This window comes from Lampris incognitus, chromosome 9, assembly GCF_029633865.1.
Source record: "Lampris incognitus isolate fLamInc1 chromosome 9, fLamInc1.hap2, whole genome shotgun sequence".
Lineage (NCBI taxonomy): Eukaryota > Metazoa > Chordata > Actinopteri > Lampriformes > Lampridae > Lampris > Lampris incognitus.
This window is the reverse complement of record NC_079219.1, coordinates 16761467-16777999: the sequence shown is the minus strand read 5'-3', so window position 1 is coordinate 16777999 and position 16533 is coordinate 16761467. Positions and strand designations below refer to the sequence as shown.

At 42.2% G+C, this 16533-nt stretch overlaps 1 protein-coding gene across 2 annotated transcripts in view; it reads right to left on the bottom strand.

Moving 5' to 3' along the window:
- Positions 1 to 16533, bottom strand: part of LOC130117613 (ATPase family AAA domain-containing protein 2-like) — a 64564-nt gene that overhangs the window by 33401 nt on the left and 14630 nt on the right. For both annotated transcript variants that reach the window (XM_056285730.1, XM_056285731.1), the window contains exons 9-15: positions 15251 to 15358; positions 13449 to 13557; positions 13082 to 13197; positions 4447 to 4621; positions 4029 to 4117; positions 3328 to 3487; positions 2874 to 2964 (exon numbers count right to left, since the gene is read on the bottom strand). In XM_056285730.1, the coding sequence (XP_056141705.1) occupies positions 2874 to 2964; positions 3328 to 3487; positions 4029 to 4117; positions 4447 to 4621; positions 13082 to 13197; positions 13449 to 13557; positions 15251 to 15358 (848 nt within the window). The remainder of the gene's footprint in view (positions 1 to 2873; positions 2965 to 3327; positions 3488 to 4028; positions 4118 to 4446; positions 4622 to 13081; positions 13198 to 13448; positions 13558 to 15250; positions 15359 to 16533) is intronic.

Genomic DNA, 16533 nt, shown 5'->3' with positions numbered 1-16533 from the left:
TGGTCATACAAAAGCAGCGTCAATAGTTACAGATGTGCTTGCACCTGCCTCTGTGGAGACTTGTTTGAGAGAATTAAAAACACCAACAGTTCAACTCTAAAGTGACAAAAACGCATACGTGACATTTTTTTCAATGGCTTCAGATGCTTCTAATCATGGCACTATAAAACTTTTCCCTACTTTCTGTTAGATATTGGACACCAGAGTTGGGTTTGAAAAGCAAGATCCTTTACTTTTATGAGGATAGTGATGACTCATCTGCTAACATACACTGCTAGATTACGAACAAGTTAAAAGAAAATCACCTGCTACTGGACATGATTTCAGCATACCCTGTGATAATGCACATGTAAATTACGACAAAAGCAATTCTGTTTTCCAGAAGCTAAAAGCAGACAACAGTGGCATCATAAAGACAAACTGTATGGCCCACATAGTGCACAACTGTGCAAAACATGCTGGAGACAGGTTGGACATTGACATTGAGTCCATAGTGAACAAAATATTCAGTCACTTCTTAGCATCCTCAAAATGTACACAAGAATTGAAAGCAGTGTTCACTTTTTTGGAAGATTATCAGATTGTACTGAGACACGAACCCACAAGATGGTTAAGTTTATGGCCTGCTGTCAAGAGGATACACGACAGCTGGACAGGTATCAAGAGCTATTTCTTGTCACTGGCAGAGGATAAGTGCCCAAAGTCACTGTGACAGCTATCTAAAAAGGATCAGGACGGTGAGGGGCAACCCCTTGAGCTACAGGTCTACCTGTCTGTCCTCAATAATGTGCTGAAGATCTTCCATGATATTTTGCTGCTGTTGGAGGGAGCGGATGGGACTGTCTGTGGGCTATACGAGCTTATGTTCATTCTCAAGACAAAGCTCCAACAACGACAGATGGATTCCTTCTTTGGAATGGACACCAGTGCTATCCTCCCAACAGTTTCCAGGCCAAAAAGCAGCAGCAATCAAACATGATCTTTCCAGTTTCTACAAAGCAGCACTCAACTATCTTGAAAAGTGGTATGACTTCTCAGACAACTACCAGAAGAATGTTGCAAATTTGGCACTGAAGAGCAAGTTCACATTCTCCCATCTCTGTGATGCAGTGGAAGTCCTTCAGATAAGGGGGAAACTGGACATGGATGAACTGTATGAAGAATACTGTGTGACTTTGCCACACCAGCAGGAAATGGTAGAGAGAAGAGCTACTGCTATGAAGAAGCGGTCAGTCAACCTTGCTTCAAGGCACAAAGACACCAAATATGACTGCTGTTGCATCCTTTCTCTTCAGCATCCTTGTTACTAATGAATCTGTAGAGAGTGTTTTCCCTCATGAAGGCAGCGTGGACTGACCAGCGAAACCGGTGCACTATGGAGCTTATCAAGTGTCAAATTCAAGTCAAGAAAAACTTTGGATACAGTTGTAAGGAATTCTACACGTATGCACTCAAGGAGAAGGCCTAATTTGAAGCTGCACGCTCAAAGAAAATGTATAAAGTCAAGAAGAACATCTAAGGTAAGATGAACTTTGTTTATAATAAAGAAAATAATATTGTGGGCCTCCAGTGTGGTGGAATAGCACCTTATTTTAATAAGGTGCTATTCTTGTGTTTCAGCCAGGTGCTTTCCATGGTGCTGGAAGTGCATAGCCTGTGTGGGCCTGCCTGCAGTTGTTTTCAGTAATGGACAAAACTGAAAATATTTATTTGAATTTTAGTTTTTGTTCCCTCCTGACTAGTTTTGATTTGTATTAATCTGATTTTATTTTATCCAATATTTTATTTTGTGCCTATTTTTAATGCAATGCAGTATTTTGATTTGAACTGAAAAACCTGAAGTGACTTGAAGTGAATAAAAAAGTATATGTTCTACTAGAAAAGTCTGAATAACTTTAATATTATGGTGTTTGGAAGGCAATCATGTCATGTGTTCATATCTGTTGTTGGAGAAAATATAGGCAGGGTTGCTTAAAGTATAAAGGCGGGAAAACCATTGAGGGAAATTCTTTTTAAGGATGGACAAAGTGTATATGAACACTTTTAATGCATAGTTAAGTTCCTTGACCTAAATGTATTGCTTTTCTTTTCTGGATATACTACCCTGGGCTCACCCTTAATTTTATATGCCTATATACCCCTTTTAAAGCACAGTAGTATACTTGAAAGAACGGAAGCCATGACTTGAATCCCACGTCAGCAACCTGTCTGTTCTGTTTTATTGTACACAGTTTAGTCAGATTCAGTGTTTATGAGAAGCACTATACTTTTAAGTTATTGGGATAGAAAAAGGGAATACATGAGCGCAAGCAGACTATCACATAAGACCATAAGAACTGTGAGACTTTAGCTTCCTTTTATGCTTACTGCATATACTTGGCATGAGAGTTGGGAAAGTTGCATTAAAGAAAAAAAAATACTTGAGTCCTTCACATGCTAAAGGCCTAACATGTAACCTTCATAGTCTATTGTGTGCAACTGAATCAACCAGAGGGCAAAGTATAGAGATGCTTTACGAGCTAAGGGGCAGATTTTTTTTTTTTAAATTTAGATAGACATTATATCAACATTTTAAGACTACCTCTCAGCATTGGTAATGTGTCCCACACTGTCCCACACAAACATACTCTTTGTCCAACATTTGGTTTGTTGGGATCTGTTCACCCGATGTAGGGGGCATTGCAGGTAAATGTATATAAATTCATAAAGATATCAAGGAAACATTGGTTGGATACAAGTAAGCACATATTAATGAAAGAATGATATATGGGTCAAGTAAAAGAAAGTGCAGACAATATATACGAAATAAATTATAAAAATAAAAAAAGTTTAAATGTGTGTATGCATGTTTACAGTTGTGTTTATACGCATACCAACACACTTGTCTGCCAGTTCCTCCAGAAAAGCATCAGATGGCTGAGGCGTCCACTGCCTGGTATGGATCTTCAGAATTTCCTTCCTTGCCTGCCACAAAGAAAGACAACATTGGCATTGCCAGTTTGAATCTAATAATTCAAAGGCTACAAAGAATTTATTATGCTTTCACAAGGCAATATAAAACTAGTGCATGAACTGAAGAACATCAGCTGTCATCGCCCAAAGACAAAGATAGCCTTGATGTCTTTGATCATGTCTATCCAGTGATGGAGATGACTGAAATACACAATGCAGCCCCCCATTTTGATGCAGTAGCCAACATTCTTGGAGTAGGTAAGGATAATATGGCTGCTACCAATATCTACTAAGGCAAACCTATATTTGTTAAGGCCTCAGTTTCAGTTTTAGAGACCACAAGCAGTTAAATGGTGGTATGCTTTAAAGTCTGACCTCTCTGTCCGGCAGGCCAAAGAGGAATTCTCTGTCAAAGCGTCCCGGCCTCCTGAGCGCTGGATCGATGGAATCCAGTCTGTTAGTAGCCCCGATCACCACCACCTCCCCTCTACTGTCTAAGCCATCCATGAGAGCCAGGAGGGTTGACACAATAGAACTGTGGAGACACAGCCAGAGACAGATTCTGACTGTCACTGCCTACTTTCAACAGCGAGGAGGCAGGCAACAGCAATAAGCAGACACAAACTGTGCATTAAACCGGTGTTAATGACTCTGAGTCAAAGACAAATTTCAAAGGTTCAGGGATTAGTGTAGGGTGCCTTATTAATCTGAATGCTCGCTAATGTCAGGGCTCGAAGTACAGTATAATCTGTGCAGCCATGACTCCTTTCAAAGGTTCCTTGAGCAAGAAACTCAATCCCAACCTACTTATCGTAAATCATGATGGGTGAAGTTCTGAGCTGCAGATGAAAAAGAAAAAAAAAATGCAATGTTTCATATTTAGTTAATTATTTTTACTCATGTAGAGTTGAACTTAGTGTTTCCTGGTCTTTTTTCTGGCCATAGCACAAAAAAAAAAGGGGGGGGGTCACAAACTGAGGAATAACATTGAAAGTGTTTCTTGTGGTGCACTAACAGTTCCTTCCACTTCTACCACCAACATCCAATAACAGGAGATAGATGGAGGAATTACTCACCTGTGGATCTGATCTTGCCGGCTGGACCTGACTGGTGCCAAACCGTCAATTTCATCAAAGAATATGATAGATGGACGCATCTGATATGCCTGACAGGAATTCAGAAGGGAATGGAAAAGAGAGCATATATTTAAAAATGAGCGAAAAAAAATAATGTTTACTTCGTCCAATGCCAATACACAGTCATTATGATGAATATGTTGGTTTACATTTCATGACATTACTAGGATCTACACAACACATACCCTCCCAAAAATGGGATGGGAGGTGGAAGAAAGCAAGGGGAAAAACAGCAAATCCCCATACGGAAAGAATGTGTTTTGTCTGTCAGAAGAAAAACTAAAACCAAAACAAACAAACAAACAAATGCTTATAGCTCAATTCCTGACTGTTGTGCCTCGCAGAGTGTGGCAGTTACCTGGTCAAACAGCAGTCGTAGCTGCCTCTCGGATTCTCCCACCCACTTACTGAGACAGTCAGCCCCTTTCCTCATGAAAAATGACACCCTTTTCTCCCCTCGGCTGCACTCGTTTGCTAGTGCTCTGGCCACCAAGGTTTTCCCTGTACCTGGAGGACCATAGAACAGACAGCCCCTAAAGACAAGAGAGTAGTCAGGAAAGAGAGAGACAAAAGAAATTACAGGATGTATAAATGTTTTGTTGGTATGTCGTGATGTATGCTCAATAATCCAGGTAAGAAAATCAAAGAAGATTGAATCAGTTCATCTGGATACAGTGTTTATTGACAGATATGTTTCATCACTCAACTAAGTGACATCTTCAGTCGAAGGGCCCAGACACACCAAACCGACATCAGGGAACTAGCAGCGATGAGGGCCGACTGTTGCATCGCCTAGGCCAAAAAGTAGCACTTGAACACAACTGCAATGACTACAGCCAACGGCCAACTAGCATGTATGTTCTGCGCCTACGTGAGAGGAAATAACTCTCCATACCAGCAGGTGGTGGTAGTCTGTATTTGTCATTCAATATTTGAAACCGGAAGACCCAGGACTGCAGATACACAAATCGTAAACAAAGCAGCATTTGCTTACCATTTTCACTCAACTCTTGCTTACTCCAGACGATGTCATAATATAGCTGATCAGCTGGTCTTCAGTTTCCTCATTCCAGATTGCCATGTCATTGTGAAAATATTAGCTTCTTGAAATATTCAGGTGAGATGAAATCGAAAAATGAGAAGAGCCTTCTGTGCGTGGCCTCTTGGCTTCGTAGTTTGCTTGCTATTGTAACTTCCGTTTCTCTTTTCGTGCACTAATTTGCTAAGCTGAACAGCCAATCAGAGTGATTGCTCTCACCGACAGGCTCCGCCGCCGATTCAACATGCTGAATTTACCTTTTGCAAAGTCCCGCCCCCCTTAGTTACTGTTGCTATGCCCGTCAAGCATTTCAGAACTATCCAGGAAGTAGCCGGAAAACACCAAAACATGAAGGAAGAAATCAGCGCATTGTGTGGGTAAAAGTAACAGTAATAATACGTTAGCTGTATTAGCTATCAATAATAGCTAGTAGCAAGCTTAGCTTGGAGGAGACAGGTATTTGTGTTGATTTTGGATGGATTAAGCTGGCCATGGGGTCTGCTATACTGCTAAATCTATTGCCGACATTGCGCTTCTTGCGTTCTGGGTTTCGGGAAGGGAAAGAAAATTACACCCCTGAAGTAATACTTGAGGTAGTATTGGTCGAGGATCAATGACCATACCGGGTTATAGAACTCAGGTTTAATCGTGGCTCAGCAGGTAGACGTAATAACCACACATGGTAGTGGTGTAACCATAATAACAGTCCGGGTAGTACATAACACCTAGTGTAGTTCCAGTGGATATACATAGCATTATATCGCTACATCCCCCCTGTTTAGTTTTCAATTTTACAGTATCAAAATACTCTAGAACATTCGGTTATATAAACCAACATATCACACAATTCCAATGTGGTACAATCATTGATCAGCATTGTACAGTCATTAAACAGAGGTTGCCTTCTCTTTTTTTTTTTTTTAGACAACACACTCAGAATTGTCCATCTCAAAAAACAATAAACATATTCAGAGCCCTCCTTTTGTGTGCGATTGTCTCTACTCATAGTCCTTGTAGTGAGCTGGTTTGGAAACAGCTCTTCCATATCTTGTGCGTACTGTCTTGTGTGTTTCACATATTTGGCTGGAAGAAGTTCCAGCTGCATGAGTGTCCCGTTGAGGTTCTGTGAAGCGGGTTCTTGCGCTCCTCAGTGCATGGGGGTGGTGAATTTCCCGCAGGTGGCTCCTGCCACGTCTGAGTTTGTTCCCATTTGATGTTTGCACAATGTAGCTCCTTGGCTCATCGCACTTTTGTACGACGGTGGCTGGATACCAAGTCCCTTTTTCCTTGTTTAGGACAGATACGTGCTGTCCGGGACAGAGTGGAGGTAGTTCTCTGCCGCTGCTGTGGTCATGATGTTCCTTCATGTTTGCTGTTCTCTGCTCCAGGTGGAGTCGGTTTTCCTCCTTGCCTGGGTCCCCTCGACTCGGCAGCAGGGTGGTGACTGGCCTTCCGAAGATCAGTTCTGCTGGTGATGGTAGTTTACTGTCAATGGGTGTTGCTCTGACCTGTAGTAAGGACACTTGTATGTTACCTCCTTGTCTCATGGTTTTCTTCACAATGGATTTGATGTGTCGCACATGCCTCTCAATGAATCCATTGCTTTTTGGATAGTGGGGTGAGCTTGTCACGTGCCTGATTCCCCAGTCAGCCGTGAATTTCTGGAACGTGTGCCCTGTGTACTGGGGTCCATTATCTGTAAGTATCTCGTCAGGCCTTCCAAAAAGAGACATGTACATTTCCATTTTTTGTGCAACTGCCCGGCTGGACACAGGCATGGGCATTTCATCCACTAGAGGGAACTTAGAATATCTGCCCACAATCAGTAAATACTGATGTCCATTGATCTCGAATAGATCAGAAGCTAGGGATTGCCATGGTTTTGACAGTGTGTTGTGTGGGTTGAGAGGTTGCTTTGGATTTGCATCCTGATGTTCCACGCATATGCTACATGACCTGCAGACTCTTTCGATGTCATCGTTCATTCTGATCCAGTAGACACTTTCTCTCGCCAGTCGCCGTGTCTTTTCGATGCCCTGGTGTCCTACATGCAGCTGTTCGAGTATAGAATCAGTCATGGAGTCTGGGATGAGCACCTGTCTACCTTTGAATATGACTCCTGCTTCAACTGTGAGCTCATCTCTGAATGACCAGTACTCACGTAGTTGTCTTGGTAGAGCTTTGATGTTGTCTGGCCATCCCTGGTGGATCAGTTCTTTCAGTGCATTGAGTCTGGGGTCGCTGGTGGTTTCCGTGCGGAGTGCATCCTGTTTCTCGGGAGAGAAGTTTATCATTGCAACAGTGAGCATCTCTGGATCCTCGACTCTGCCTCTATTCCGTCAATGTGCTCGTCCAGCTCGATGTTGCTGTTGTTCTCAGGGTTGGGTAGTCGGCTGAGTGTGTCTGCCAGGACCATCTGGTTTCCTGGTCGATACGTGACCTCGCAGTTGTATCCTTGTGTTTTTATCAGCATTCGCTGAAGCCATGGCGGGGCGGCATGCAGTGGCTTTGTGCATATGGTAACGAGGGGTTTGTGGTCTGTAACTACAATGAATGACTTCCCATACAGGTAGGTATGGTATCGCTGCATTCCATAGACTATGGCCAGCGTTTCTCGCTCTATGTTGCTGTACCTGGATTGGCAGTTGTCCACTGTCTTTGAGCCAAAAGCTATGGGTCTTTTGTTCTGCACTAATGCCACGCCCAGTCCTTTCTGTGATGCATCGACCTCAAGTGTCAGAGGTGTGCTTGGATCATAGTACTTCAGGAAGTCATGTTCGTTGATAACGGATTTCAGGTCCTCAAAGCTCTTTTGGTGGTCAGTGTCCCATGTCCAAGGCACGTCACTTTTCAGCAGCACCCTCAGTGTGTGTGCTTTGTCTGCGAACTTTGGGATGTAGGGTGACAGGTAGGTCAGCATCCCCAAGAATCTACTCAGTTCATCTTTGTTCTGGGGTGTCGGCATTTTCTGGATGTCCGATTTTGGCTGGGTCAGGTTTGATACCTTTGTCTGTGTACAGGTTGCCAAAGAATGAGATGCTCGTCTGTTTGATTGTGCACTTGTCACTGTTGAACACAATACCTGTCTTGGCTGCTCTCTCCATCAGGTTGGTCAGGTTCCTGTCATGCTCCTCTTCGCTTGCTCCGTAGACTGCGATATCATCGGCTATGCTGACGACACCATCGAGCCCTTCCAGGATTTGGTCCATCTTTGCCTGGAAGAGATCTTGAGAGACACTGAGACCAAATGGCAAACGTTTCCAGCAGTATCTACTAAATGGAGTTCGGAATGTGGTTAGCAGCTGTGACTCTTCCTCTAGGTGTATTGACCAATATCCAGCTTTTGCGTCAAGTTTGCTGAATATTTTTGCATTTGCAAACTTCGGGTTCAGTTCCTCCACAGTAGGAATCTTGTGTGGGCATCTCCTAAGGCTGGCATTAAGCTTTTGGGGGTCTAAGCATATACGAAGGGAACCGTCTTTCTTTGTGCTGTATGCCAGACTCGAGCACCAGTCTGTGTGCTGTTCTACTTTTCTTAACACATCTTGTTCGACTAGGTTATTCAGTTCATCTTTCAGTTTGTCTTTGACGTGAATGCTGCACTTACGTGGTGGGTCTATGAATGGTTCAGCATCCTTTTTCAGGAAGAGCTTGGCCTTTCCACTGAAATTGCCAATTTTGTCAAACTGGTCTGGGTATGCTCTCTTTAGGTCTGCACTGTTAGATATGGTCATTTTGGGTTTTGTCTGTCTTGTGTTGACTTTTTTCTGGTTTGCATTTCCTTTCTCGGTCACTGCATCTACATTGACAGTCACTAGGTTTAACAGTTCACATGTTGGCAGCCCAACTATGGCTGGCCCTGGTACATCTACAACATAGAACTTTGCATTGATCCATTTGGATTCTTTGTACTGGCATGGAATGTCAATGGTGCCTAGGCAGGGGATGGCGTGACCACTGTATGCAGATAACCTCCTGTTGGTTTTTTTTTAGTCGTTTCTGGGTGCATGCATTTTCACCGTACATCTGCTTGAAGGTACGTAATGGGAGTGTGTTGCCTGACGCACCTGTGTCTATCTTCAGACGTAGTGTATATCCACGACCAGGTAGGTCAGGTGGTGTCACCTTCAGGACTGTGTACGCCTCCTCTCTGGCCGGCTTGCTGTCTATGCCATGCATGCACTTTTCACTGATAGTTATGGAGTGGAACTGTTTCTGGTAGGTACTTTCGTTCTCACTGTCCGTTTCACTGCTACTCTCTACAGCATGTATGCGAGTCCTGCTCTGTTGCTTTTTGTCTTTATAGGTTTTGCGCTTGTGCTGTTTGTCTTGTGGTGTGTGGGACTTACTTCCCCTGCTCCTGCTCTGGCTGTTCCTGGCGCTCTCGTTTGGCCTTCCTGCAGCACCGTTCCCAGTGACCTTTTGCACCACACGCATTGCATTCATCATCATATGCAGGACATCGACGTGGTGTGTGGCTTCTCCCACAGTTACGACATATGCGGTCCCTGGCCACAGCGTGGATTCTCTCATTGTGTGACAGGCTAAGTTTGTCTAACTGTTCATTGCCTGCTGTCAGGGCTTCATATTTTCGTCCCTCGGCAAGAACCTCTGCTAAGGAATATCCTTTTGGTTTGCTGTATAGATCATTCCTCAGGGCATCATGGGGAGTGCTTGCAATAATAAGCTCAATCATGCGCTCGTTAAGCTCTTCGTCTGAAAACTGACATTTCTGTGCTAGTGTTCTGGCTCTGGTCACAAAATCATCAATATTCTCATCTGGTTTCTGTCTGTGTTGCATCAGTTGCAGTCTATGGATTCTGAAATTTACATTCAACTTTAGCTGTTTTTCAAAGAAGTCCCATAGTTTGGCAGGCTTTTTCTTTTCATCATCGGTGAGACCACTGGCGTTCAGTCTTTTTAATCCTTCATCTCTGATTCCACGACATATTTTCCTAGCTTGTTTAGCTGCGCCATTTATTTCTTCATCTTCTAAATACAGAGTCATTTTCTGTTTATACAGTGAAATTGCCTCACCCAGGTCCGGGTCTGACCAATTCATCGTCGGTAGATGCGATGCCATGACGTCTCCTGTTGCTAACTAGCTAGTTAGCTTTGCGGCTAGCTCAGCTCCTGCGCACTCTTGCTTGAATGATGACAGAATTATCCACGGACAATTTTATCAGTCTATCTTCATTCTTCATAGAGAGTACTTTACCGCTGCCACCATGAAGTAATACTCGAGGTAGTATTGGTCGAGGATCAATGACCACACCGGTTTATAGAACTCAGGTTTAATCGTGGCTCAGTAGGCAGACGTAATAACCATACATGGTAGTGGTGTAACCATAATAACAGTCCGGGTAGTACATAACACCTAGTGTAGTTCCAGTGGATATACATAGCATTATATCACTACAACCCCCTCCAAACTTTTCAGATATCTAGTATCCAATTTGCAGATCCCATAGGCACACCGTTTCAGCATTTTGTTGTGTGTTTGAAAGCTTGAAAGACCGTTGCTAAGGTAGGATTGGACAAGAACCGTTCTGGGGCGGTACTTTGCAAAAGGTCAATTGGCCAAAAAGGTGCCAACAGGGGTCTGACTAGTGCCAACGGTGCGGGACACACCGCAAAAACTAGGAACACAGACGCTCACCAACGGCCCGACATTGGTCGACGGCCTGGTGTGTCACGGCCTTAAACTGACTGCAGGCATTCCCACCCCTTATAAACTACACAGTACAATATAGTTGCCTAACAACCAAAACCCTCGTTCAGTTTCATATGCAAATAGGTGTGACCACTAACTAGAGTTTCAAAGGCCATGTGTACTATTCAAAGAGGATTAGGGAATGTTGCAATCACAGCATTGCAAGATGGCGACAGATGTATAACGACCGAAACCAACAACCAGTTTGATGTGCAAATATGGGTGTGATCACTAACTAGAGTTTCAAAGGCCATGTGTACTATTCACAGAGGATTGGGGAATAGCTGCAATGATTGTAAAACGGTGACAGATGTACGCTTAGCCCCCCCCCCCCCCCCCCGTTTCAAGGATGGTCATTCCCTCTTAACATAGATGGCCTCTTTTGCCCCTTTTCCACTACATGGTACCGGTTCAACTCGACTCAACTTTTTTGTTTTCCATTACTGGAAAGTACCGGCATTTTGGTAAGTGTTACCACTTTTCTGGTACCACTGTTGCCGATGTTCCAAAAAAACTGGAGCGGGTACCAAAATCAATGTAGACCAGCTACACTGGGCGGGTACTGTTACGGTAATGGAAAACGACACTCTGCGAGTTGAGTCGACTCGAGTTGAGCCAGTACCATGTAGTGGAAAAAGGGTATTAGACTCCCCGTTCAAACTATCGTTCCTCCCTATCAAGGATGTGCACATCCTCATCCTTGAAAGAGTGGCCACTGGCCTGTAGATGGGTGTAGACTGCGGAGTTCTGGCCTGATGTGTTAGCTCTCCTGTCATCTTACATCTTACAATGCTGTGATTTCAACATTCCCTAATCCTCTGTGAATAGTACAAATGGCCTTAGAAACTCTAGTTAGTGGTCACACCCATATTTGTATATGAAACTGGTCGATGGTTTCAGTCGGCAGGCAACTGTATTGTACTGTGTTGTTTATAAGGGTTGGGGATGCCTACAGTCAGTTTAGACTGAAAATGTCACTTAGTTGAGTGATTAAACGTATCTGTCAATAAATGTTGTATCCAGATGAACTGATTCAACCTTCTTTGGTTTAGTTGGTATAACACCCTGACTGAAGCCTGCAACAATAGAATGCTGTCCAATAACTGTCCAGTTCAAATATCCAGGCTACGCACGCATGCACGCACATTAGGGCTGGGCGATATGGACCAAAAAATATATCTCGGTATTCCTAGGCTGAATAGTGATACATGATATATATCTCGGGATTTTCTACAAAGTGGGCTAAATGTTCAGTTATAAGTCAAAGCCACATGCGAGATGTCACAAGCACTTCTATTAAAACAGATCAAACGGATCAAAATAAAATGCAAAGACAGGGTTTCTTTCTTTGTTTTAAAATATACAGCTGCACAATGCATCAACACGTAAATGAAAAATTATCTAAAATAAATAGCCTACATTAAATAAAAAAGGCCTATCTCTGAGAATGCAAACTGCGTTCCAAAACTGACCATTTTGGATTTTCAAAGTTTAATAACTTTGTGGAAAAAAAGATACAGACCTGCCGCTCCCTGAATTCTCCTAAAATTGCATATATTTGCATTTAAAATGTAATTTAGATCAATTGCACCAAAAAAAAGTCATGATAAGATCTACCTAAAACGACCATGACCAGTCAAAATGACCGCTCGTAAATTGCGTGTGATCGTGCGCATCATGTCACTATTTATGACGTGTTTTGGTCGCATCATTTCCTTCACGGAGTTCATTGCTCTGTCCTAGAAAAAACTAGCGTTCTCCAGTGCTGAGAAATAGTCTAAATTTGATTATTGCCAATATGTCTGGTTACAGATGCCATTTCAGACGCACCATGACTACCACCGAAGTGTTGCAGTATTTATAGGCGTTGGACAGCAGTGATTTTAAATTGTTTGAAAAATAGTATCAAAAGTTGTTAAAATTTTAATTTTGGTGTCAGTCGTTTCCTAACAGACATGCTAACTAACATATGCAACGCATTATCTCAATTGGGTATTTATCTTGTCAGAATAGAGTTTAACAACCGGCCGTCAATTTGACCGCCCATGGTTGTTTTAGGTAGGAGTGAAATCCCAGTCGTTCTAGTGTTAAGAAACGTGTGACGTATTTTGACGCAACATCAAACTATATCGATATAAACAGTACTGTCTCATCCTATATCTTGTTTGAAAATATATCGATATAATGTAAAAAGTCTATGTACCGCCCAGCCCTAACGCACACACACATGCACACACTTACCTGGGGGGTTGTATCTTAAACCTCTCAAAGACTTCTGGATAGAGGAGAGGGAAGACCACCATCTCCTTCAGTGCGGAAATGTGTCTGCCCAGACCTCCAATGTTGTCAAAACCCACCTAGAACACAGTGTTATGCGATTACGCCACTCTTTTTGGTTGGTCTGTCTTACAATCATGTCATCAATTCACTTGTTCTTTTGCATCCTAGCAACTCCAAACACCTATCAGTTAAAGTACACCCTTGTATATAAACGTGGGGTCCCCATCTGCAAAAACATATCCTTTAGGCCGTTCTGTTTGTCTATTATCAAATCCCTTTATCTTGCAATTTTTTTGTTGTTGTTTTTTTTGCCATACATCCATCCTACCGTCTTATCTATGTGCATGGGGTCAACATCAGCCAGACTGGCTCCAATCTTCATCTTATCCTTGTGGATTCCCAGGAGGTCCTCTTTCACCATGTTAGTAGGCAGACATCTGGGGGGGACGGACATCAATATTTCTCCAATTTTATTCAAGGCACTTCTGTTTCACTAAACAGAACAGTGAGGAATATTCTAAAAGATGGGGGTTTGATATGCTGAAAATGTTTGTGGACTGACTGCCTTCCTCCAGAATTATGGGTATATGGGACAAACTATCAGTCCCTATGGGTGGAATTTAAAACAGCAACACCTGATAAGAGATTAAGATGTCATAGACAAACCCGCACTGCATAGATACAATAGCCCTTGCTCAAAACACCGTCGCCATTGGGTGTAGCTTATTCAACCTGACATTTATTGCAGGGAGAAACTTATCAGTCCAAGCAACTTTGGACCCAACTTTTCCCACAGCAATTTTATGTCTGATTTAAATCTTCATATCTATTTCAGGGTCCTGCCTCATTTGTTAAAAAAAAAAAAAAAACTATTATTCTGCCTTTTGGAGCGTGCTCTAATAAATCCCTTTCAAACTAACAACTTTTGATTACTATAGGATGCTGATGTGGGCCCGTTTGGCATAGGCGTAAATTCACATGAATCCTCTCATACCAGAATTGTCCAGAAAAGAGGACACAACGAGTTAAGCATTCATCACAAGCCTAATAAGGACTGTTCTCTGGTATCCCTTTTATTCAAGTCTGAGCTAATACTATTTTACTATTGAAAGAGCAATAAGGCACACTACCACAGAGAATAATATCTGAGGAAACATTTTAATTTTAATAATAATAAAAAAAAAAGTTGTTAAAAATGTTGAGCTCAAAATAAAAAACGTATTGATAATTCTTTTCAAGTCGCTTTCCTCAACAAAGGGAGTACAGTTTCAATAAGAGTATCAGTAAAGGCCTTTACACACCGGGGGCATTTTCGTCATAATTTTTCAAACGGTTCTTTTTGTCATGAGTACTTTCACACATAACGCGAATACTATGTGAAAAAGTGACGTAATTTTTTTCTGGGACAAAGTCAATTTTTCATGCAGTGAATAAAGGCATCAACCAATCATGTTGTGTGGAACGGACGTTACGTCACAACTCCTAATGACAATGGCGGACCAATTGATTGTTTGCGTCTTATCATTGACAAAGGACACAAAACATATAAAGACAATGAACTCAAGGGCAATGTGTGGAGGAGATTCGCCAAATATCTAGGCTATTGGGATAGTGAGTAGCTTATGTATGTAGTTTACTTTTGGATGTAGTAGAGTTGGTAGCAAGGCAACCCCTCCTTGCCGAACCAAAGTTGGTCGCAGCGCACCCCAATGGAGGAAGTGCGCCTGGCAGGGGCTGGACCGGCGAAGGGAAGAGAACCCCACACACTGCAATGCCGTACCTGAACCTGCCGGTTTGAGTCTCCCTCGCATCTCGCGAATTTGCGGCAGAAAGCTGGGTTTCTGTTGCAAATTTGTATCGCTGCCAGTATGAATAGTTTTCATGCAAAATATTCGCAGCCAAGTACTTTGCATTTTCATGTCGTTTATTCATCACGTCCCCAGTGTGTAAAGACCTTAAGTATCAATTTAAAAGTAGTATTAAAAGTAGCATTGTTTAAATCCCAACATTACCAAACCCTAAAATCATGCATGGGCTGACTTACCTGAGTCACTGGTAAGCCGGCCCATGCATGTGTCACAGTTCACCCAGCTGAAGAGGTACAAGATGGAAGCTGCTGACAAATCTCACCTGTTGACAGACCTGCTCCTGCTTTTACTCCTCCGTCGCTGAAACTTCTCCTCATCCTCATCTGAGGAGGAAGAGGTAGAGTCACTGCTGTGGATGGCATGTCTCCTTCTGAAAGGACACCATATGCAAATATCTATCAGAATTAAGTTTATCAAATATCTTGACTATCTTGGACTTCTGGTTCATCTGTCTGGACAGATGAAGTGCTTTCTTTCACAAGACGCAAACGGTTGAATACATGACACGGTGCAGTTAACACAGACCTAAACATTTGTAATTCACTCACCAGTGAGGATAGTTAGTTTTAAAAACACAGAAATGGAAAACAACACACACTGTTAATTAAACACAGCAAATACAAAAACAGCTATCCATATTCATGAAGAAAAAAAACCCACACCACTGGGGCTACTGAATACTCAAGACAACTTGAGTATTTGCAAACACACACACAGGCAGACCATCATTGGGCCTACACTTAACAGAACCTGAGAGGTACTTTCAGGGTATCTGCAAGGTTCATGAACTTATATAATAAGACATTGCACAACCATTTCCAATGCCAGGAAGACTGAGGTATAAAAGCAGATTCTCAGGTGGAATAAATGTGAATTTTTAGACCAATAAGGCCTGCATGACAGGGCAGATTTGTCACCCCAAAGAGTGCAAAAATAATTAAAAAAACATTTTTTTTAAGACTTTTAAAACTTCATTTGACACCAAAAAGGCTTTTTTTTTAAACTATGTTTCAGAACTATGGAGGCCATATGTTTTTTAAGACTTTTTTTTTTTGGACCTTTTCAGAATCTGCAGACACCAATATATATTTTTATCTCACATGTGAAGTCAATGTTCCCAAGGCTGTGTGCTTAGCAAGACAAATCAAACACAATTAAGATCAATTAAATATCCAAAACCTTCTTTAAACATTCAGTTATATGTTAAAATATGTATTTGACACAAAGGATGGGGCCAACTTTTACTCCATTTAAGTTATATATGCTGTATGGTCAGTAACAGAAGCACTGGGACAGTGAGCTAGTTTCTTGTTGCTGTTTATACATTGACTAAATGTGTATTGTATTGACTATTTGATCATTGAAAAGATGTGCTACTTGTCCAATATAGTTCTCATAATGGAACATATGAAATGCACTACTGAAACTAGGGGTGGGATGATACTGGATCGAATTCCGAATCGTTCGATACAGTCTTCACAGTTCGATACGCTCCTCATTTCACAAGATTGTGTGTTATTAATTGGGTGAATGTACTTCATGCTT